General features: G+C 34.8%; 1 protein-coding gene and 1 long non-coding RNA gene across 2 annotated transcripts; one reads left to right on the top strand and one right to left on the bottom strand.

Moving 5' to 3' along the window:
• The first annotated feature begins 8,692 nt into the window (after positions 1-8,692).
• Positions 8,693-23,888, top strand: LOC116178043 (nuclear pore complex protein Nup133). Its single transcript, XM_031497316.1, has 11 exons — positions 8,693-8,884; positions 8,940-9,067; positions 9,115-9,351; positions 9,406-9,692; positions 13,131-13,907; positions 13,952-14,264; positions 22,025-22,293; positions 22,348-22,494; positions 22,539-22,740; positions 22,787-23,572; positions 23,736-23,888. Exons 1-11 carry the CDS (start codon positions 8,778-8,780, stop codon positions 23,870-23,872), a joined length of 3,390 nt encoding a protein of 1,129 aa, XP_031353176.1. The 5' UTR covers positions 8,693-8,777; the 3' UTR covers positions 23,873-23,888.
• On the bottom strand, positions 18,778-20,300 carry LOC116178049. Its single transcript, XR_004146798.1, has 2 exons — positions 19,013-20,300; positions 18,778-18,964 (listed from the first exon to the last, which is right to left on the bottom strand). It is a non-coding gene; the product is annotated as an uncharacterized LOC116178049 (long non-coding RNA).
• Positions 23,889-25,555: the final 1,667 nt, after the last annotated feature.

Genomic DNA, 25,555 nt, shown 5'->3' with positions numbered 1-25,555 from the left:
TAAACGACTCCCCTGCTTTATCATCTTGAGTTCTTTGTAATGAAGGTTAGTTAGATACCTATTTTTCATAGGTGAGCGTGGGAACATACGAAACATAAACACACCAAACCTTAAACAAATAATAATAATGACGTTTATTTTCACGTAATAGCAAAACCAAATAATATATAAACATTTTGATAAAGTTAAAATATAATTTATATAGGAAATTGGGCTACATTCAGTGTTATTAAAACCCCGTTCTTCCATGTAACCCTAATTCGTTACGAGCAACATTAAATATCAGTTGAGTTAAACGGCGCGTGCACTCAGGAAGATATTACTAGTAAAAAAAAAAATAAAACTACTAAAAACACAAATGCAAACACACCAATTCATTTCAAAAGATCCAGTTGCAGATATTGTCTGATTTTCTTTTTGAAGCCGAGTACCTGATGATTATTAAGAAGAGATGGAATCAAATGATAGAGCTTACAAATATTGTATGTAAAAGGTTTTTCAAAATAGGCATCAGAATGCTGAAATGGGATATTTAAGAGGCCTCTATGGCGCAAATTTAAATTATGTAAGCTAGTTGAGAAATGTTATCATATCTTACTACCCATGTAAAATGGAAAGAAGGTAAAAACTGCCTATTTTAGATATTTTTACATAGAATCTAGTGACCCAAAGTTGGTATTTTTCAAATACGACACACTGTATTGCTTAACGCCAATTGTTTGCATTCTTTTTCTGTATTTCTTTTAGAGCATTGTTTTCATAATAAGTTCCGGATGTCTGGAGACGAGATCTCGTTATAACTAGAGCTAAGATGGATATCTGAATTGGCCTTATATCCTGCAAACTACCGAATAAGTATGAGAGTGTTTCAGTATCGTGGAAATGCAACGTGGCAATATTGATCATACGTGGTGGATTTGATTACACTAGCTTTTATGTAATTGGTCGTGCAGAAATGACGAAAATAAATCAACAAGTAAAGATGTCCGATTTTGTTAATAAGAAGCCATGTCGTAGGCGCTCATTAATCAGTAAAAAATTAAGGATTTTTGCATTCATTCGGTGCGGAAATGCGGAGATATTAACCGTAGAATTCCGAGTAAAAATTTATTTTTCGAGATTACGGGTGAGATCACGATATAGCACGGTAAGGATGATACAGTATTGAGTTACGGAAGCCTTAAGCTCACTGATAAAATATACCAATTCGGTGATCGCAATACATTTTCGTCCATGTGGCAAGGGTGTGTAAAACGTTTGGTGACATTCATATTCCCATGTGGGTTAAGTGTTTAATTTCAAAAACGAACTCTGGTTTCGAGAAAGAGCAAACAAACTAAGTTACTCATCAGGAAAGGAAGCATTACGTTGAAACGAGACGAGTTGAAAACAGTTGATGTCAGTTTAATTTTTAAAAAAATACGGTTGGACATTTTATCGTTAATGCAGGATAAATTCGGGCAGTAATCTATAAAAGTGTCATGAAGATGTCATAATTTTATCGCACATTTTACAATTTAAACCTTTAATTTATGACCGTATGTAAAAATAAGATACAATTTCAAATGCGTACTGTCAAAATTAATAAAAATGTATTATTTTTATTTTTATTTCTTTGTTTCCTCAAAATTTCCATAAAATTACAGCCAAAAAAGAAGTACACTATTATTATAATAAAATCTTAATATAATACTTTAGTATTATCACAGACCATGCTGTCTGTGGTATTATTTACTATTTTACTTATAAATAAATTTAAACAAAAACTGTAATGGGAAAGCGGATAAGTGTCTTATTTGTAACACGAGTTGAGACACTATCCTTTGCTGGACGCCTAGTGTCCAGCACCCCCTCCCCCCTAGGAAATATAACAGAAAAAAAATAAAAGTAAGCAAAAAAGTAAATGATCCATCTACCTAAGAAATACATATTTTTTAGAGAACAATAATTTTAATATTTGATGCAGGAACAAGAACTCATTATGTTCATGCGAATGATTTCATGATTTTATTTATTATTATATTTTTTAAAACCCAAAAAACATACATATAGGATAACGTAATTGCTTAAAAAATTGAAAAGCCTTGTAAAATCCTCTTAACACAAAATCATTATCCTAATAACACTCTTTGGGGCTACAATTAATGAATTTATATTTGAAAAGTAAACCCCGCCCCCCAACACACAATACCGTACTGTGCAGAAATGAAAAATAATCCGCATAATTTTTCCTCAAATAGTAGAAGAACAAGAGATTATCCAAATAAAGTCAGGGAGTAGGGACTATTGGACCATTTAGCTAACTACAGAAACTTGAAATTTATTTTTTTCTTGATAACGATCGCAGATAAGAAAAATTTACAAGAGACCCACCAAAAAGTTTCTAAAACGAACTAGAAAATTAATTTTACAATCTATCAGCGCTGCACTGACAAAAAGTTCAGGAGTAGAAAATCGAACATGGCCTCTGAAAAAACATCACACGTTTGATTCTCACTACAATTGACGTGACCAATAATGTAAGCCCTTGAACGTGACTTATGTTCTAAATTTGTGCTAAATATCTCAAACACTACCCTAGATATGAAAAAAATCGTGAAATAATAACACCCTGTAGGTCGGTAACGAAGAGTTTGCGAACCTATGTTTATGTAACGTGATTTATAAATTCGGGTTCGATTTATATCAATATTTATTAAACAAAACTAAAACACTATAAAAACCGTACAATTTATATCGATTATTTATATCACACACACTTCGCAATTTATATTTCCGCGCTCGATCTCGTTTGGTAGTAGACTGCCGCGATGTTCGGTCCGCAACCATTTATACACGCAAGCAATGTAAGTCCAGAACATTCGCGCAATTACCAGACACGCTGCAAACATCCCCACCATCGCGCGTCTAGAAAATTCCAGAGCGCCAAAGGCGACGTCATGTCTGGAGCGTTTCCGTTACATTTATATGAACTTTTAGTCATAAAATAAGCCAAAGAATTAGCCCCTTCCGTATGCACATCTTATTTTAGGAACGCCCTAAATAAATCCCTATTTCCCTTGCCCATAACTTGAGAACGACTTTACCGATTTCAATTATCTTTCTAACACACAGTAGAAGGTCCTTAAAGAAAGAAAAATTAAGAAAATGGTGCAGAAAACTGGAAAATTTCAGAAAATTTAACGACGATTTATACTTCCGCAATTCGGAGGGAGAAACTCATTTTCCACCTCCTGGAAGATAAATAAATATGTCCAGAAATTACGGTACCTAGTAATGAAGCGCCCGGTTGGGTGCATTTAGATACAGTGCGTTCATTAGGCCTGGTATATTCCATAGCTCAAAATGGGTGCTTCGGTACATTAGTAGGTGCAAGTTTCACGCTATCTGAAGATGCCAGGATCTGTAATTGGGCGCATGCCTGTTGAGGGCCCAAAACAAGAGAGGGATAAAATTAAATTAAATTAAATTAAAAATTAAATATTCTGATCCCTCAAATCACCCCGATGCTATGAAATAGTTAGCAAGTAGTAGATATACAGTGGGTCCACTTAACTTCGCAATAAATGGGAAATGACAAAATAATTTATTTTACAATTATTAACTCGAATATAGCGCTAAATAGTGCTTGATTTTTTCTTGACAATTTTCTTATGTTGCGTCGCGAGAGTAGCCACCCTGTATATTAATTTATCCATACACTTTTCAATTACACATATACCTGCAGAGGTAATAAAGTGAGCACTCATATTTCTACAAAAATATGCGTGAAGCAAATTTCACATAGATCGATATTACTCTAACCCCCCTACCTATTAAAGATAATTTTAGGTACCTATTTCGAAATTCTCAATATGTGAAAATGATCTTTTAATGAGCCATAATACGGATGGTGATAGAAAATTGAGATACCTTTCTCACGTAGAACTGTTAGAAGTCATCGGCACGATTTAGTTTTAGTGGGTAATTTAATTAACTGCGGTGATTGACTTACAACTATTACAATGAAACCGTAAAACTTTAATGAGATTTTAATCTTCATTTTGTGGAAATAATGATAAACCGTTTATATTTAAAGCAAGGAAGATATGGAACGTAGGCAATATCGTACAGAATGTTCCTGGTACTCGTGAGGGGACTAGTTATTTTCTTTGTGTGTTTCAAAGTTGATGTCGGCTGCACCTCACTAGGTCAATGTAAGAGAAATTTTGTAGCAAATATTTTCAGATGACAAAACTTATAGTTATTTTACCCTTTGTTGGATTTTCATGTGGAGGATGTCCCCAACACTATTGTAATGATGACAAGAACGTTATTGGGGGATATTGCTGTGGATGTGCGCGATATGCAGGTAAGCACCCATTCTACTGAATACATTATTTATAACATTTTTGGGTTCATAGATCAGTTACCAATAAAATGTCCCCCAGGCGTAATGTGTCCGTCTAATAACTACGAACTGTGTGAAAATTATGAGTATATGATTAGGTGTTGTTGTGGAAGTTAAGGAATATGGTAATTGCTATACGGTAATGATTACCCATCAGTTGTTCATTAACAAGGCACGTTTCACATTTCTACCTTCTTTTGACCTATAAGGATCCATTTAATCATTACATTTCCTTTTATACATGGTGACAGTTTGTCGTTGTAGTTTATAGAAATTATAGTTTAGTTTTATGGAAACACAAATAAATAGCGCATTTAGGTGTATATTTGTTGTTATTATTCTGGTGTAGGTAAGCGGTCTCTGTTTAAATTGTTTAAATTAAGTGTTCAATAGATTAACAAAAATTATCTGTTTTATAAATTAGGTTCGAGTGAAAACTTTATACCAAATACGAAAATGTGGAAAAACAATATACCTACCGGTGCAATTGTGCGGATCCAGACAAAGAATGTAGATCTAAAAAAGGATGCTGTCTCGCATGAATGGTGTTCGTGAGATTCGTGTCTGATCAACTTATCCGCACAAAAAAAGCCCGGCGTCTAAAAAAATAACCGAAAAATCCATGTTTTCCGAGATGAAAGGAATAATTTTATAACGTCCAGTGCTTTGGCTATTTTAAAAATGGTGTGTTTTATATGATACTTTGCCATAACTACATCAGTTAAATTGAAATATCAAGAGAGTGAGCATTTCTATAGTCACGAAGAGATTACTGATAACATACTTAACTGGTACATTTACATGTTCCCCTATAAGAAGTTTATTCAAATTATTTATTTCAGTATTACGCATCTACCCACTATGTTTACAGTACTTTAATACCCGTATAACGGTTTAGATTTGCCTCATACACTTATTCCCCTTGAAACTATTGAAATAATTAGAAAAATTTGACGCTCAAAATCCACAAAGAATAAAAGGTGCCAAGGGCACAAAATTAAACAAAAAAATTGACTCTGGCAGCTTGTTTTAATATCCCTAATAGGCAAGATACATTTCTCTAGATTTCAACGATTAAGTATACAGCGTAAATTGCTTGTAAGTATAAATTCGCTAAAGCGTATTCTATGAAGCAAGGCTTCCTACCACTACACCATAAAGAGAGAGACTCCAGAGAAAATATAATAGCCAATACAAAAAGCCCTTTTCAAGTAAAGTAAAGGAGAATTATATTTCTATTACAAATTATAATAAGCGTCATAAGAGCACAATCTTCTCTGAAGAAAAATAAGTAACGCGCACGCGAAAGACCAAGGCAACATCAAGAGAGAGGGAGAGAGAGAAAATGCAGAAAAGTACATTCGGATGACCTCTAACGGAAAAAATAAGAACTATGGTAAATGAAACCTATAACACTCAACTAACTACATTTAAAGTAGTTGGATACCCAGTAGAGGTCCGAGCAGCCCGTTAGGCGATAATATAGCAGCTGTAACCAAAGCGAATAAACAGAGACAGAAAATGTCTGGATAATTAGTTAACAAAAAAACATGTTTACCTGTATGCAATTAATCATGTAAATTCTTTCAATTTTACGGTTTATCCTCACAAGCCCGTTTTTTTAGTAGAATCTTCTGATAAATGTAACATTCGATCTTGAATTATGTAATTTATATGAGCCTATTCCTATTCATCTTTTTGGTCTCCGTCCCTTTACCTAGTGTGATAGTAGACAAAATATAATTAATTACCACTATTGTATTAATGACAAGGTAAAATAGGTAAGTTATATACATATTAATTCAATGAATGCGTTAATAATTATGTGATATTGTGATGTCATGTTTATAAAACATCTCGATAAAATTAAAGCATAAATGAGATAGTAAAAGTAAAAAAAAGTCTCTATCAAATGAGAATAATAAAAGAGTGCATTGCTATTTAAAAAAATTCAATTGTTTTTAGTTACTCATTTGTTTTCTACAATAAAAATAATTGGATGCTGCCTTATTATAGGAAATGATATATTAATAATAAAAAATCAACAATTATAAACAATGTGTAATTTTTAAAAGCGGCATGAATTACATTAGGCATATTTCCCATAAGAAAACTTTTGTACAATAGGCAACACACGATACTTATAGCGTCCCCTTAAACCGGAAGTAATAGATATAATTGGCATTGTAGTACTTATATCAAATGGGTACTCTTTGCTTATACATACTTTGTTCTTTACAGTATACAATGCCAAACTTGAAAAATTAAATTTGCAAAAAAAAATGACTGGTCCGAGACTTTTTGCGTAAGTACCCTGTGTGTCTATGACCCAAGTCATCAAAGCTACCTATTCGTTTACGCAGTGTTCCGAAAGAAATGTTTCTTATTTCTTCGGATTTACGAGATAGGTGGAAAACGTACTTATTCGAAACATTCTCCATATATCACCGTTATCAACGTGTTTACGTTTACTTTATCGCAATTTTATTAACCATATATGTATTCCCACGTTCTGCCAGGACACAACCTTACGATTTAAATGGGAAGAAGCGAGCAACTTATGTTTCGGAGACTGCCGTCCAAGTCGCTCGACGCATTCCAGTAGTGGATGCTGATGTATCTCGATACGGTCCAGTTTTAAAGGCGTATTGGTCTCAGTGGAACTCGTTACGGTTAGAAGAGGGCATTCTTACGAATTCGAGAAACTGATGATGGCACGACCACAATTGTACAACTATAGTGATAGCGGAGAGCAGACAATTTGAAACAATACGACAGATGCACCATGGTATATCTTGAGGACATCCAGTGTTTTGTACCACAAGCAATTTTAAATTTAGAACACGGCCTGGAAAAAAATGTAGAGACATGCGTCAGAAATTGGGTGCCATCCATAATAAAGTTTGCCATAATATTCGAGTTAGCGATATGATATGATGAAAGCTCAAGCTGGTGGTTATCAACCCCGAGAACTGATTCAATTGCATTGTCCCCAGAGGAAACGCGATCTATCCCCAAAATTACAAAGGTTTGATGGTAAGGACCGTATAAGCAAAGAGTACCCATGTACTCTTTTGTATACAGTCATGAAGCGAATAAAAGAGCATAAAGGACTATTGAATACGGAAACCCACGAATAATCGGAGCGGTGCTGCATATACATCGATTGGCTCCATACGCGGGACGATCCCGACAAACATCCAGAAGCTCCACTCTTGCAAATTTGATGGCACGTTACCCTGGAACTCAAAGAGCATGTTTTGATGTTGTCCATGATGAATGTAAGATTTGTTTGAAGCGCTTTGGTTCACTGTGTAGTCTAGGACGTCAAGATGTCCCAGAGTATTGCCGCAGCGTCCCGATGTTGGTAGACGTGTGTCCTACAGGAGCTGGGAGGATTTCTTTATTATCTCGTAACAAAATGACCTGTCTTGTGATAAGTTACGAGAATGCTTGGACTGTGCTACGGCATTTAAAACAATTACAAATTCATTACGTTGCAAGCTGAGAATTTAGAAGATCGAATGTAGTCTGGACGCCACATCGTGCGCAATATGCTGGATGTGGTGTTACAAGGTAATTCAAGGTACTGAGGTAGAAATATTGGTCTGTTGTTTTAACCCCAGGTGAACTCTGTAGCAGTTTGGTAAAACAGTCAATCTCTTCTTCTTCGTAATTGGAGGATGCACGAGGTGGTGCGTGATCGTACATGTACCGCCATTGAAACAGTGTAATGGAGAGTCAGCTAGGACCATGCTAGGACTGTATTTTCGATAAGTACCTAGAACAGTCGACGACAACGCCCGTTCACACCATGTCGGATCTTAGTCCCACGAGTGGGAAATCATTGACCATGCTCCGTACAACCTTAATTTGGTCGCCAGTGATTACTATATATACTTGTTCGGTGTTCCCCAATAACACTGAGGAATTAAATTCTCAAGCGCCGAAGAGCTGAAGGCAGCTGTCGAATCTTTCCTGTTGGAGAGTGGTACGACGCAGGTATGCGAACCTAAAAGTGCATTGATCGTGAAGCCGCCGTGATGGAGACGTAAAGAAGACTCGTTAGACAGGTGACTTGTTCCAGGTAACCAGCCGCAGGTTACTGGCTTCGTGTAAATACACTCTGTTCCAAAAATGAGGTAAGGTGCCCTGTTATTTTTCGAGTACGTTGCGTTTACACGAAGTCAGTAATTTGCAGGTGGTTACCTGGCAAGTGGCTTCGTGTAAACGCGCAATTATGCACGCGACAAACTAAAATCATGGCAACACTGCCAAGCCGTTGCACTATACACTTCAAAAAACAGCCGCCTGAACATAACCTATATTTTTCAATTTTCAAACTGTTGTGATTTGTGAATTGTGTATATCTCTTTACTAAATAAGAATGAATTTATCGTCAACGTTAGATCGAAGTTTACAAAGCCCATTTTCTCCAAGGGCTCGCGCCACCATTTCATCTAGACGTGTTTTGCCCGGATTTCAAACACCTTCGTAAGAATGTTAATGTGGGTTTTTGGGTGTACTCTAAATTTCACCAACATTTCAGTAAAGCTCCACCTTCAACAAGATCGGTTCACCTAAATCAAGTGATATTAAAATCATCTAAAAATTATGCGGAACGATTCGGAGAATCTCTCCCAGTTTTGGTAACGGAAGCCATTATTTTTGCCGATAGTAGGTTGTGATTCTTTATTGTGTTTTACTGTTTTCTGTTTTAATAGAGAACGTGTTACTGTCGGCACGCATTTCAAAGTGTGGGTATGCATGGGTGGTGTGTGGTCGGCGATTGCTTATATGGCAGTACCGTCAAAGTGTAACCCAAAATAAGCCGTTAGTCAATAATCAATGTTTCGAATTGCAACTTCCCCAAAGCGACTTGGCTCATCGAGCAGAACTAGTTTCAGTTTTTACGTCGAGCACTTCTGCTGTGCCGTCTTGTATTGCCGTGTCACCTGAAGGTAGGTACATTCTCGCTTTTTAGTTTAAATGATGTAGCTTTGTTGAATTTGTAGGTGTCGTACGCTATTGGCCTTCGGTGATCCATGATGGTGTATCAGTAGAGCAAGCGGTTGATTTGCAGGGCCAGGAGTGCGACAGCTTAACTGAGATTGGGGAACTCGGTTGCATATTAGCGACGACTACATGTTCCGTAGTGTGGGTGCAACCTTCTGCTTTAGGAAGTAGAGCAAGTTTGACCTGCCGTGCATTTCGTATGCCGACGGGATGGCTGGGTGGATTAAGTAGGAGGATAAGCTCGTTCATATTTGGACCAATGTCTGCAGATCCTTCGACTGAAACTGTATGATTATTTGTAAATGTTTTGTTAATGCCAGGGATGCCACGGATATCCGGTGGCAGCTGATCCGGCCATTTTTTGCAAGTACATAGTCATTACATTTGGTAGAAATAATTTACTCGTTGAGAAAGTTTTGTTTTACATGTTATACATAGGGTGTTCAGCTGAGACAATTTCCAAGAAGCTTTTCTGGTCTTTTTGGAATAACCATGCATTAAGTATATCACAATTATAGTGAGTATTCCTATGCAGGAGAAATTATAGAGCATGAAATGAAGGGATTATCTACTACTTTCAATCGCGTTTGTGCATTATTTTTTAAGTATTTCTAGTATGATTTCAAAGAGTCTTAATCAATAATAATTACTTTTATAAACCGGGGTAGACAGTGTTAATAAAAAAACAAAAGAATGCCAGAAAGTAACAAAGTGTCGCAAATAAAGGCGAATTTTGGAAAAGATGAAATACTCTTTTTAAATAATCTTATTTTACTACGAAATAAGGACTACACTTGCACCAAATAATTAATTAATGTGTAACTATTTTTGTGAAAAATATTGAATAACCTAATAACTACGGGGTTTAGGCACAGGACACCCATTATAAAAATTGAAGAGCAAAAGACTGTCGAATAGACAAATGAAATAGTGGTAGTTTCATTTGAAAAAATAGATATGGCACTGAAATATGGAAATTTTACTATTTTTTATGAACACCCTGTATCATTAAATTCAACTTTCTCATTACCAAAGTGTTGCCTTTTATTCAGATTAATATTATTGAACAAATGTATTTCTTAACTTTAAAATTAAGGTCGCCTACGATTTTTTAAAGTGGGGCTGGCATATAGGGAATCATTCGGAAAAAAAATTAATAATTTGGCAACATTGACAAAAAGCAAATAGTGAATAGGTTGCCATACAGAGGTTAAAAAATGACATCTGAATCAGCCAAAAATATATAGGGTGTTTCATTTTAAAAAATCAGCTGTGTATTGGCACCGTAAAAATGGGACATCCTGTACATTCACAAATAATGTCTACAGATGTGCAACCATCTACAGGGTGTTTTTTTGGGAGCTTTAGTTAAACGTTTCTGGGAAAGTAAAATACGTAGGTTTTTGAAAATTTGTACTAGTTATTTGTAGTAGTTACTCTCAAGGCCGAATCTATGTAAAATATTTTCAAAATGTCCGCACTTCCGGAAACACCGGAAGTAGATAGTAATTCCGTTATTTTAAATGGCAACCCCTATTTTTTATTGCATTTTTGGATTCTACGTGAAATTTCAGTTCTTTTGATACCCATATGTCGATATCTGCCATTTATGGTTTTTAAGTTATTTTGACTTTAAGAAAAAAAATGGCGGATGCAGATGGTACCTTGATAATTGATTACTTGAAAAAGGTTATAGTCATGGCAACCCATTTTTATCAGTGCATAGAGAATGAATAGGGCTTTCTTTTAGTGTACTTAAAAAAAAGTTAAGTTGCGTACAACCGCACCTATGGAGATCCAAATTTAAGAAACTTCAAAGTCTATAAACTCAGTTTTTTTAAATGGAATGACCATGTTCTTAATATTGCATGAGATAGAGAATCGAAATTGGCATATTTTGATATTACATGTTCCTATAGCTATCTTTAACAGTTTCTGATTTATTCCCATTTCATTGAATTGATCTCGGAATTGATGCCATTTTTTTTCGCATTTTCTTTTTAGTAGTTGGCCATGATTTTATAACAATCGAATTTTAAACAAATCAAGGAATGGATTCTTTAATACCATTGATTCTAGTTCTAGTCTAAATAATTCATTAATCAATAACTCATTTATTAAGGATATAGGACGGAAAATTTTTGAAAAATCTAAACAGTCATTCAACTGAATTTCTTAAACAACGTATAAGTCTGGAAATTAAGAGAGGTAATGCGATATCTGTTCTAGCAACAATTCCATACCAAAAATGTTTCAACGAAGTTTTTTATATTTTGCATTGAATTTATTTTGTTAATCTTGCATTTGCAATTCAATTCATTTTCTTAAATATTCTCTTGTAGAGCTTTGTATCACTTGTGCTTCAACGGTTTGTAGTGCATTAGGGGTACAAAATTTCCAAAATTCATACAATTTCGTTCCAGTTTTCGAATGAATGTACGGAAAGCACGCGCCGCGATTCTGCTCATTTCACCATAAATAACAATTAAATTCCAAAATAGGTGAAACCACTGCGAGTCATTTGTCGATTTTTGAAAAACTTATGTTAACCTATAACAGTAGGTGATGGATTAGTGTCACTAGATTTGTTTAAAATTCAATTGTTATAGAATCATGGCCGACTACTAAAAAGAAAATCTGAAAATATTAGTGTCAATTCAATAAAATGGGAATAAGTCACAAACTGTTAAAGATAGCTATAGGAACATGTATTGTCAAAATATGCCCATTTCGATTCTCTATCTCATGGAATAGTAAGAACATGGTCATTCCATTTAAAAAAACTGAGTTTTTAGTCTTTGAAGTTTCATAAATCCACACGATATCCACTTTTTTTTAAGTGCACTAAAAGAAAGCCCTATTTATTCTCTATGCACTGATTAAAATAGGTTGCCATGACTACAACCGTTTTCAAGTAATCAATTATCAAGGTACCATCTGCATCTGCCATTTTTTTTCTTAAAGTCAAAATAACTTAAAAACCATAAATGGTAGATATCGACATATGGGTATCAAAAGAAGTGAAATTTCACGTAGAATCCAAAAATGCAATAAAAAATAGGGGTTGCTATTTAAAATACCGAAGTTACTATCTATTTCCGGTGTTTCCGGAAGTGCGGCCATTTTGAAAATATTTTACATCGATTCGGCCTTCAGAATAACTCCTAAGAACAAATTTTCAAAAACCTACCTATTTTACTTTCCCAGAAACTTTTAACTAAAGCTCCCAAAAAAACACCCTGTATAGTTGGTATTTGCACAAAAGGTTTTTGTTATCCTTTTTTTATGCGTAATATGTTCTTTGCTACTATAGACAAATTTCGTAGTATGAAGAATTATTAGGATGATTTTTATGTTGTCAATATGGTTCCTTCGATTTTCGCTGACTGTTTTCAATGTTTTTTAGAAAATTATTACATAAACATAAATATTCTTTGTCCTCCCTAACAAATCTAAATAATTTAAAATAATGCTAAGTTCTCCTGGAAAATGCCAATATTCCACATGTCTGTAAAAAGTAGATCAAATAGTAGTAGTAGATAATCTCTTGAATGAGAAACTGAAAAATGAAAAAGTTCAGTACTGTTTTGCTCGCTACTGTGTTTTAGTCCACTGCCACCTTGTCTTTTTTGCCAGATATGCGTATCTACGTTACCGGGTATCCGGACCCAGCAATTAAAAATAGCGTGAGTGGCGACATCTGTAACTGATAAATTTTTTTCAGCGTCTCATCCGTGTCTTGGCCGTACAACAAAACGAAAACGTTTGGATTGTGTATGTTTTAGCAGGACATTTACTTCAAAAATGGAGATTGCAAAGCAATAATGAGGAGCAGCTGGTATTTGTAACTGAGCTAAATCGATTAGTACGTGAAAGCTTTTGTTCAACCATTTGGGAGCAAGGCGGCGGTGATCACTCGGATGTCGACACTTGGCTTCTAGATTTACAATCGGATAAAGGCAGCATCGTTTTATTAGCAGCTGCCGTTAATATGCATCTTTCACCACAAGTTCACTATGCCATGGTCTTCATAGATACGAATAATAATCCACAAACTCCCATCCGCATTAGGGAGGTAATTCTGTTGAAATTGAGCGGTATTTACAGAGAAGAGAATTCTACCGAATCGCTTTCGTATCAGTTATTGCTTTGTGGTAGTTGTGCATACTTGTATAATCATCATAGCATCACTGTGCTCAATTCACCGCACGAACCTGACATTTTAAAATTTACGAATATAAAGGACTCAGTGTTAGGTGGGGCGGTCTGTGCTAATGCTCCACTATTTTTTTTGCGTAATCATGGCCTAGTTTCCATATCTTCTTATGATGAAGACATCGACTTAAGTACTTCAGTGACCTCTCGAGTTGATGGAAGTCACGATATTGATGTCGGTAATCTCTGCATATTCTCGATGGATGTCGATGAAATTTGCGCAGCATCTTCGAGCATCACCAGTAAAATAAAAGCTGCCTTTTTATTTTACATAAAAAATCAGCAGGTAATTTCAACATTCAGTTCTTTTTTTTAACATAGTCCTTACAGTCAGCTTGCCAGAGCATTGTCCAGGAATTACTCGCAGAGGATTCAGGAACTACTTGTGATTCAACAATCAATAAATCCATCGTAGATATTGGTCACGAAATACTAGACGACACTCCGGCAGGTGATCCTCGTTGGACTCATGGTAAACGGATTGGTATTGGCAGTTCGTATTCCATGCAAATTTTACACCAACTGCAAGATAAACTGAAGTCGTTTAATTTATTTCTGCGTTTTCTTCGAGACTTAAATTTATTTAGTTTTCTTACGACCATAAATGTTCGTCATACAACATTTGCAACAGTTTACATCTTGGGTATGTATGAAAGACTACTTGTTTTATCTCACTTCCTACAAAATTGCATTTATCTGTCATTGCATTCTACCAGTAAAATTGGATAATGTAAACTATGATGCTCATTGGTCACGATTAGAGCTGTAGCGAGAGGAGCTCCAGGCGGACGGTTTACTATGGTCGCCACATTGTGGTATTATTCTTCAATAAAGCTATCCTTGTTCCTCACCGCAATGATGCCAAACTGACATATGATTGAATTGTATTAAAACCGACATAATCTCCTTGTGCTGTCATTGTGACATTTGTTAATAAGTTTGGCAAGCATGTACTGTATGTCCATTGTCCAACACTGCATCTGGAGGTGCGAACGCGCTATAGCAGTCTACTTCGTACCGCCTTTGGGAAATCCCGGCTTTTCCTTGTTTTTCCGAAGTACACCTTCAAAGAAACCTATGTTCTAGATGTCAAGTCTCTTTTCGACTGAAAATTCCGTTCCCATGGGAATTTCGGAAAGTATTTTACTAACTCGGAAACTTTCGCAGGCATTCGTCCAACTATGAACGATTTAAATAGGCATAAGAGACAGACAGACAAACATTCATTTTTATTTATATTCGAAATAGCACACCCGACGAACGTTGTATCGCCTATACCGGCAAATCTCTTATATATGGCTACATTGATATTGCCACTTCCATTATAGTGTGCACATTTTAAATTCTTTGAGGTTTTGCGAATTAAGACATGCCATTTCAGGACATTGTGGTGATGTGCTTCAAATTCACACTGTGCACATTTTAAATATTTGAAAGTATTGTGAGATATCATATGGGTACTTTAACTTTGCTTTGTATCGGTACCAGCATGTAAGAAGGCTTCAGGAGGAGCCAACTGATTCTGTTTCGCACTAATAGGTGCAATTAATAGAACATGAATAGTGGGGATGCGCAATCTTTCGTAGTTCGTTGTATAGTCACACTGTGCACATTGTAAATCCTTTGAAGATTTGTGTGTTAAGAGGTGTCGTTTCATAATATGTTTGCAAAATTGCAATGTGTGCAATTTAAATCTTTTGAGTAGTGTGTATTACCATTCTATCACATTTTTATAATTTGATAGTTTTTTATTTCACGGTTGGTAAGATTAAAAACATTTTATTTAACGGTTGTTTTCATTCGTTCTCTTCTTTATACTTTTATAATAATTTTCTTTATATTTCTTTCGTGTTTTTTCCATGTTTTAATAGTTATTTTACTATTCGGGTTGGAAAGGAAAGAAAATTGAGATATAGAAATAAAGGATTCGTGCTGCGCTAGTTATTTCTCCGTTATTGTTCCAATATCTGTGGATCTTTTTATAAATAAACTTCGCGAAGTAGAGGCAATACAGGGTCGTTGAAAAATCTGGAAACGGTCGATTATTGGGGAAAATATACAAGATGTCACAAAAAATATACAAAAGTTTTGTGTTTCTTCAATGTCGACTAGGTAGTAATAATTTTAATTATACATGGTTGGTCGTAAAAGGCGTGGCACACCGAAATTGAATTTTTTTAATGAAACACGCTGTAAATTATTCGATATTTGAATTCTTCTCCGAATTTTCAGCAAAATTTGTATCATAAATAATCATAAGTATCATATCATAAATAATATGATAATAATAAATAAACTTGCATTTATTACCGGTTTGTCTACATAGTTGCCGCGGAAATTGTATAAGAAACAAAAGTATACTGCTTTGCTATATTTATTTAACATAGACGTCAGACTTCACAGTTGCGTTGGTTCCCTTATTAATTTTGTATAAATAGCTAAACACGCACGCTAATCAAGTGAGATGCGAAGTGTCTGTGAAGGTGTACATCCCGAATTTAATAGTCACACTTCGCGTGTTTATACCTACAATAGCGGAATTAATTGACAGTGAAAAATCAGCCATAGAGTTATTTTGTCTACATAGTTCCCGCGGAAATTGTATTAGAAACAAAAGTATACTGCTTTGCGATATTTATTTAAAATAGACGTCAGACTTCACAGTTGCGTTGGTTCCCTTATTAATTTTGTATAAATAGCTAAACACCATGTGTGGTGTTCATTTAATTATTTTAAGATCTTTTAATGCGACACATTGAATCTACACCTGTAAGATTTGATAGCAATGGCGTGGAAACTCTACTGCGGTACTTGAGGGTCTCTGGTTCGAATCCGAGTTCGGGCATGGATATTTGTAAATGTATAGGGGGCTGGGTTGGTAGAGCAGCCTTGGCTGAAACCGACCCACTTAAAAATAAAGACCAAAAATAAATAAATAGTTAATATATTAAAAAAACACTAACTTACTAAACACATTTTTAATAACATTTCCAATGCACATCATTTTGTACAATATACACAAGGAAGTATTTCTTGCATAGTAAGAATGCCAATTTAAAACAAAATCGATATTTGAGATCGATATGACTTGCAAATAAAATCAATTTGAACACTTTTTTGCAGTAAGGTAAAACCAGGTGCCAAATTTTTGACAGAACAGCTTCCTAGCATAAAACCAAAAAACGCGCATCAGGCGCTTTTTTTTACATTTGCTTGTTAAGGGATTTCAAATAATTTAATAAAAATGGTGAGTTATTGAAAAAAAAGGTTTTTTTACAAAAATTCGGCCTGTTATTCTTCGTACGTACATACATACAGACGGAAAAAGTGTATTCTTTGGAAGTTGCTCAAAACTATGTATCTAAAACGTCGACATTTGATAAAATTTTTCAATTTTCAAATTGGGAAAATATAAATTATTAAAAACCATTATTGTTTCCACTTTGGACTAAGTACATCACATTAGAGTACATTTAGGAAGATGGTTTTTTGGAGAAGACATTTTGGAAAAAGAAGGCATACGTCATGGAAATCTTTCGCATATGTACAAAGTGCCTATGGGAAATTTAGGTTAATGTAAGAGCATTGTTTAAATGCATTTAAACAATGGTAAGAGATCTCTGGAGAAAACCCAATCTGATCTGAACTGTGAATAAATGGGTAGCTAATGCTCCAAATTTTGGGAAAAATGTGAAATTTTGGGGAAAACAAAATGAAAAATCGGGAAATATAAAGCATTTTTGGAAACTCTGCCCGAGAAAATTATTCCGAAGGAGGAAAAATAAAAATAGTGATGTAACGCTGGAAGTTTTGGGGTGGAATTTTAAAAACCAAAAAATTCTCGTGGAAATTTGGACGAAACATAATAAAATTTTCAAGAAATAAGATAGAACCTTTTGGAGACGAAAATGAAAATTTTAAACAAATGAAGTTTGGGTAAAGAAGAAATTTGTGACATTTATTTTGTACAAATTGAACAAATTTTATGCTATTGAAATAATATAATTAGACGAAGCTAGGGAGACGAGGAATTACTACGGGACGACGATGTAGGAATTTTGTGGAAGTTTGTAAGGAATACGACGAAATTTAGGAAAGAATGGTTCGAAATTTTGAGAAAATAAAAAGTTGCAATGAAATAGGGCTAGGTAGGTACTTATTTTGTATAGAAATTTGAGTCAATACAAAAAAGGGGGAATAACTAATAAGAGGGCGGAGCTTTTGGGAATGAAAGAATCTCAACAACATAAAAATTATGTTACTTCGAAGTTGAACTAGCGGCAGGGCAATCGTTAGTAATAATAATAAACTGCATCGATATAGACAACGAGCGAGAAGCTCAGTTCCGTGTCAACGAGGATTGACCAAAATTTAATCAGTTAGTCATTTGACCATTGTCGACCTATTACTGAAAACAGAATTGGAAAATTCGAAACCGTTCGTGAATTATCATGTACCTAGACGGACGGACGGACGAACAGAAAATCCAAAATCATGAACTAGCTTTTGTAGCTCGTTATTAATATGTATGTATTCCAATTCAGTTTGTACAAAAGGCACTCTCTTTCCCTAATTGTCCCATACCTATGATCCCTTAGGATTTTTTTTTTTAAATAGGGTTCGACTGCCAAGGTCATATCCCCTTTATTGCACGCTATAGAGTACAGGTACATATATGCACAGTGCTATATAATTCGACCTTTTTGTAAATGTCTAAAGTGTATGGATATGGCGCGAATCAAGTGAGATGCGAAGTGCCTGTGAAGGTGTACATCCCGAATTTAATAGTCACACTTCGCGTGTTTATAATAATAATAATAATATATATTTATTCCAATAATAACATGGAATCCCATGGTACAAATTCAGCAAAAGCTGTTCTTATTTATTTATTTATTCAAAAAAACTTTGCAGAACAACAGGTAATGCCCAATAACTGTTCTGCAGACCAATTTACAGTTCACAGAAAAGATAATAATAATAATTAAAATAAAGTAAAATTAAAATAAAAATAAAATAAAATTCACCTACGCTAACTTACTGATTTGTAATATTATGTTGACAATTTCTAGATGTTATTTAAAAGTTGTCCTCTTCCATATGCACCATGCACATAAATAAGTGGAGTGGAGTGGAGTGACGTATACGTTTTACAGAAACATGGTGTACTAAAGTATCTATCAATAATGTTAACTTTCCTAATTTTAGAAAGATTTCGCACTATTGTAGGTCTATTTATAAAGGTGGAGGTGTTGGAATTTGGTGCCGTAAAAATCTAGATGTCACGGCGGTAAATCTGGAAAATTATTGTGAAGAAAAAACCTTTGAAATCTGTGGCACAGCCTGGAACACAAAAAGTAAACATAATTATCTTAAGGTAGTAATTCTTACATGTTATCGCTCACCATGCGGGGAGTTTGACAAATTTTGCAGCAAGTTGCAGGCTGTACTAGACTCTCTATTTACACCAACTGTTTACTTCATTTTGCTGGGGGATATTAATGTTGATCCCGTTAGAGATAACTGTCTTTTTAGTAAAATAAGTCAGCTACTGATCTCTTATAATATGGTAAGTACCATAAACGCACCTACTAGGAAAGGTAAACTTTTAGACCATGTCTTCACAAGTGTTAGTTAATGTTTTACAAAACTGCATTTCTGATCACAGTACCGTTGTCATAAAATCAAATATAGATGCTCCAAATCAAAGCGAAAAAATTCGGATTAGAAGTTATAATGAAAATCGCCGTAGAGAATTCTATAGTCAATTGGAAATAGAAGATTGGGATCCAGTGTTAAGAGGATCGGATGTAGAGACTGCTTTTAATATATTTAGTAAGATAGTGTCTCACCACTTCAACAATGTCTTTCCTTATCTATATAAAAACAAAAACGGAAACGTTCCTAAAGGGTGGGTTAATGAGGACGTGAGGACGTCTAGTGCAAACTTGAAGTCATTCTACATGTTACAAAGTAAATATCCCGAGCTAAAGCCTCAATACATAGAAATGAAAAGGAAGCATATGACCCTAATTAAACATGTTCGCAGGGCGTATGTCCAAAACACCATTCTTAACTCAGATAACATGGTAAAAAGCGCTTGGTCATTTATAAAAAGCAAACACGGCTCCCAAACTAGAAACTTGAAATTGAAAAAGGGTTCAGTGTACATTGAAAACCCCCACGATGTCGCAGAATCTTTCAATAACCACTTTAAAAACATTCCCAATGAGACAATTGCAAAAATTACCAAACATACAAGCAAAACAATTAAACTAAACCATAATCCAAAATCTTTGTATCTAACACCCTTTTGTGAACCAGAAATGATAACGCTTATAAACAAAAAAATAAAAAACAAAAGATCAGCAGGGCCGGATGAACTCCCATGCTCCCTAATTAAATTTGTTTCTAAAGTAATTGCGAAACCTATAACCTATATTGTAAACGTGTCATTCGCGACTGGAAAGTTCCCAGTTGCCTTAAAACTAGCAAAATAATTCCGGTTTTTAAAAGCGGTAGTGCAGAAGATGCAAGCAACTATAGACCAATTGCCATAACATCAGTATTCTCAAAAATTCTAGAATATTGCTATTTAGATAGATTAGAAAGTTTCCTAAAAAAATGTAATGTACTTAGTCGAAACCAGTTTGGATTCAGACCAAATACATCTACAGCAGACGCCGTCCAATTTTTCTTAGATAAAATACTGCAGTCAATTGAAAAAAAGGAAGCATGAATTGGAGTGTTCTGTGACATATCCAAGGCGTTTGATTGCTTAAACCATAATAGATTACTTGCAAAACTATCCTCCTACGGTATTCGAGGTATTCCTTTGAAATGGTTAAACAACTTTTTGTGCAACAGGCACCAATACGTCTCATTAACACACACTTCGGAAAGTACCAATAACTTCATAAATTCAAATACTGTGACACTTAATGTAGGCACTCCACAGGGAACAGTTCTGGCTCCAATTTTGTTTATTCTATACACAAATGATCTTATACAACATGCACAGGAAAACGCTGTCATCACCCTATATGCTGATGATACATCTATAATTGTTTCAGACAGAGATAGAAATCGTATCGCAAATAAATGTAATCAGACCATGCGGAATATCAGTAATTGGTTCAGTGAAAACTTCCTTTATTTAAACGAAAATAAAACAAAATTTCTTCAATTCCATAATCGCCACAATACAAATATTCCTTCTATTAATATTTGCATTGATGGCAATCAAGTGAATAAATCCGATGCTGTGAAATTCTTAGGTATAACACTAGATGAAGCCCTAAGCTAGAAACCTCATTGCCAAAATTTAGTGTCACACTTAAACCGTCTTTGTTACCAAATGCGATACTTAAGTAACTATCTTGATCTGAAGCAATTAAAACTCTTTTACCACGTATGTGTGGAATCCAGGCTCAGATATGGAATCTGCTTTTGGGGTTCTTCACATGCTGCTTTTCAGGTTTTTGTAATTCAAAAACGAATAATAAGGTGTATGATTGGTGCCCACAGAACACAATCTTGTAGACAACTGTTCAATCGTCTGTCTATATTACCTTTAGCCTGCGTCTACATGTTTGAAATTTTGAAGTTCATTTACCAAAATAAAATAAATCTAGTCAAAAATAGCAACATTCATCATCATCAAACTAGAATATGCGAACAATATAGAATACCTTTCGGCAGAATAAACATAAACAAAAGCAATGTCTACATCGTTGGAGTAAAAATATTAAACAAACTTCCACTTGATATAAAAAACGCTATAACATTCTCTATCTTCAAGCACAAATTAAAAAAGTATCTTCTTTCTAGAAATTTTTATGAAATTAGTGAATATCTATCAAATTAAATTGTCCTGTGATCAAGAAATTATGTTAACTAAAAAAAATATATATATGTATATATACTTACTGTGATAACTATCATTACTTGTTGGTCGTAAATTCATATATACTTACTGTGATAGTTTTATCATTACCTGTTTGTCGTAAATCTTACTGTTTGTTTGTCTGTTTACAATTTGACTTATCTTATCCATGTACCTAAATGGCTAAAAGATGAAATATATATTATTATTATTATTATATTGTGCCAGATTGCAGCTACAAATTCACTTTTCATTAAAGTTTGGGCAATAATTCTGTCCGAACAATAACCAAGAACTTAGTACACTGGGAAAGACTACAATAATAACAAATGACGTACAGCCCACTTGAGTAAGTAGGTTATCATTGTACTCGAAGCCATAGTTTACTCACCGGCCGCCTTTCTTCCTCGTTACAGCGCTACTCATTATCCACTTTAGTATCCGCATTTATTTTTGTTCATGTGTAATGTTGCTATTATCATCATTGTTATGGTTTTGATATGTCCCACTTTATTTAGGAGAGCTACCTGAAAAGATTGCCGCTGCCATTTCCTTGAAAAGGATAGGTCACAATGAAATATTCGAGAATGCAGTTAATGCATGTGTCGAGGACTCCGAGGTCTCTGTTGAAACCGGTCTAACTAAGCAAGATATCCTATTTAGCGAAGTTACGAAAATTTATAAAGTTTTGCAAGAACTGGTCGAGCACTGTGACCAAGTTGCTCATTCTGATCGTAACCCTTCAGAAGTTGTGACACTTATTAAGGAGACTAATGACATACTTCTGGTTAGTTACGGCTGCGGTACCTACTCTGTTATGATTGCGCATGTGACTTTACAGGTTGCACTAAAAGACATAATTCAACAACGTCAACAGAATCAAGGTACTTACGTACCCAGTAGTAAAGTCTTGCAGTTAGCACCTGGTTTTATGCCTTGGACTGCTGCGCTTGGACCTGAAGGTTTACACGACTGCATTTTACTACAGGTAATATTCGCATTTAAATCGTTCTCTAAATTGTCTACATTCAGCAATCACTAACGTACAATTACGGCACTAAAATTACTAGCGACGGTAATATACGCAATATCTTATATGACCAGTTAGGGTTTTTGCTGGACTTTATCTTGGATGGGTACAAGTCGTATGTGGACAGTGTTCGAGGAACTAGCCGAGAGGGTATAGCTCTGCAGCAATACAAAATTGATCGTCATAAACTCATATCCGTGTTACGTAAGTACATTTAGATACATTTAGATCTAATGGTTTGTGGTTACAGTTGCTGAAAAACAGTGGGAGAAATGTGCCAAGTTAGCTGAAAAGTACTTAGACTTTGAAGCTTTGGTTAATATATGTGAATTGACTGACAATCGACATCGGCTAGAAAATTACATGGAAAATTTCAGTTCAGAAGGATTTTCAGAATTTTTATATTCGTGGTACTTGCAAGAAAATCAACCGGGAAAACTTATTAGTCATTACCGTACCCTAACAAAACCGAAACATACGCAAAAACTGTCAAATTTCTTAACCGATCACCCCTCGTTAGCCTGGATACAGAACATGTACGATGATAAATTCTCCAATGCATCAATGATTTTAAAAAATTTAGCGTTAAATGAAACAGAATCCATTGTAAGGCAAAAGACTATGTTCAGTATCAGTAAGTTAGCAATGTTGGCCTCAGATGATGATGAAAATCTCATAAAAAACTATGTGGAAAATATTAACGGTAGATTAGAACTGGTAGCCATTCAAGAGGAGGTACCTGATTATGTACTTCAACACTTTGGGTACGATACCATTAATAGAAAGGTGCTTTTGCCGAAAGACTTAATCCACCTATACACATGTGTCGAATACAAAGAGGCTGGTGATGTTGAGTTTAAGAAGGCTCTCGATTTACTGGAATATGTAGACGATGAGAAGCGTTCTGAACTTTTACTTCATATATGGAAGGCTGCCATTCTAAGAGATTCTTGGCTACAAGGGAATATTGATTCTCCTATGGAAATTTTGCAAAATACACTATTTTTTAAAATATGTGATTTAGCCCGTATTTTTGGTATGTATATTGATCGTTTCAGCATTATTCATTTTAAAATGACTTTAAACATACATTTTCAATTGTGTTACAAAAACAGGCGTTACATAAAACATTAAAATGTGTACACCTATTCAGCACATCGGGATGAAAGTAATTTGACATTTAGTTTTAATTGTTCTAGGAGGAAGCGCACACGATTTCCTTCCACCCATTGAAGATTTAATGGAAATACCTGAACTGTCTGTTCTGCATGAAAATAAAAATTTTCAATACTTAATTAAGCTAGCATATGAATATTTGTACGGAAATGAAGATTAAATGAGCATTTTTACTATTCAAACTTTTATTTTTAAAGTAATTATTAGGGTTTAAACCTGTCGGTACCATTGCAACAATATACAAGAAAGGAGATCCACTAAGTAACTTCTTCTATTTAAAATGTGGGGTTGCTGAATTCATTAAATGAATGATGAACGATGCCGGAACAGTCATGCCCATTTTGATGTTCTTTGGCTACATGCAATTTATTATTTAGATTTAAGTGCTGTGACATAAGTTAAGTTCCGAATTTTTATCACATACTTTTTTTGCGCTGTTTTCTCACGTAGGTTGTTGCCTCAGGATCCCTGCGTAAATTGAATGGCGGTTTTCCCGGGGGCTAACCTTTCGGTTTCTTTTTATCTTGTGAGACCTGGCTGTGTCTGTATCAGTTTCTGAAAGATCTGTATCTTGTACTTGATCATACATTATCCAGTGTCGCACATGTCGTTCTTTCATTTCATAGGTTTTGGTAATGTATTGGCGTACTTGTACAGAACACCTTGGGTTTTCATGGAGTGATAGGACTGTGATGATCTGTTGGGTAAGTTATAAGTAGGTACTTAATGTTTGGGGCAAAGAGGGGATGTTTTGTGTAAAGGTCCCGGGACAGGGTCTCTTAGTCGATTTTTGGTAAAAAAGGAAGGTTATACACTGCCTTTTTTTGAGCCCCGAAAAAAAAAATTGTCTCAGATCGCCCCAGGAAAAAAATTTTCTTATATGTGGCCTGTAGATTCCATAATTTCAAACAGTTCCAAGATTGGGCTACTAGTTCAAAAGTTACAGCCCTTTGAATTTTTTTTGGAAATTGGTTTCTAGTCTATAACTTTTGATTGAGAAGTCTAATCGAAAAAGTACGAATTGTTTTGGATTCTACGCCCCAAAATAATTAAGAAAAAGTGTTTTCCCGAGAAATTTTAGAGTGATTGATTTTTGGAAAAAAAAGGAAGGTTGTACACTGCCTTTTTTGGGGCCCCGAAAAAAAAATTGTCTCAGATCGACCGGAAAAAAACATTTTCTTATAGAATGTGGCCTGTAGAATCCATAATTTCAAACAGTTCCAAGATTGGGCTACTAGTTCAAAAGTTACAGCCTTTTGAATTTTCTTTCGAAATTGGTTTCTAGTCTATAACTTTTGATTGAGAAGTCTAATCGAAAAAGTACGAATTGTTTTGGATTCTACGCACCAAAATTAATAAGAAAAGTGTTTTCCCGAGAAATTTTGGTGTAGTCGATTTTTGGTAAAAAAGGAAGGTTATACACTGCCTTTTTTTGAGCCCCGAAAAAAAAATTGCCTCAGATCGACCCGGAAAAAAATTTTTCTTATAGAATGTGGCCTGTAGAATCCATAATTTCAAACAGTTCCAAGATTGGGCTACTAGTTCAAAAGTTACAGCCCTTTGAATTTTCTTTTGAAATTGATTTCTTTTCTACCCTATAACTTTTGATTGAGAAGTCTGATCGAAAAAGTACGAATTGTTTTGGATTCTACGCACCAAAATTAATAAGAAAAAGTGTTTTCCCGAGAAATTTTGGAGTGATCGATTTTTGGAAAAAAAGGAAGGTTGTACACTGCCTTTTTTGGGGCCCCGAAAAAAAAATTGTCTCAGATCGATCGGAAAAAAACATTTTCTTATAGAATGTGGCCTGTACAATCCACAATTTCAAACAGTTCCAAGATTG

This window comes from Photinus pyralis, unplaced genomic scaffold (genome assembly GCF_008802855.1).
Source record: "Photinus pyralis isolate 1611_PpyrPB1 unplaced genomic scaffold, Ppyr1.3 Ppyr1.4_LG1, whole genome shotgun sequence".
Lineage (NCBI taxonomy): Eukaryota > Metazoa > Arthropoda > Insecta > Coleoptera > Lampyridae > Photinus > Photinus pyralis.
This window is presented reverse-complemented; position numbering and strand designations above follow the sequence as displayed.

Excerpts from the sequence above, each read along its gene's own strand:
- LOC116178043 (XM_031497316.1), top strand. The coding sequence starts at position 8,778 with ATGAATTTATCGTCAACGTTAGATCGAAGTTTACAAAGCCCATTTTCT. Across the intron at positions 8,885-8,939 it reads CCCGGATTTCAAACACCTTC|TAAAGCTCCACCTTCAACAA; the intron begins GTAAGAATGTTA and ends CCAACATTTCAG. Across the intron at positions 13,908-13,951 it reads TTTACATAAAAAATCAGCAG|TCAGCTTGCCAGAGCATTGT; the intron begins GTAATTTCAACA and ends TAGTCCTTACAG.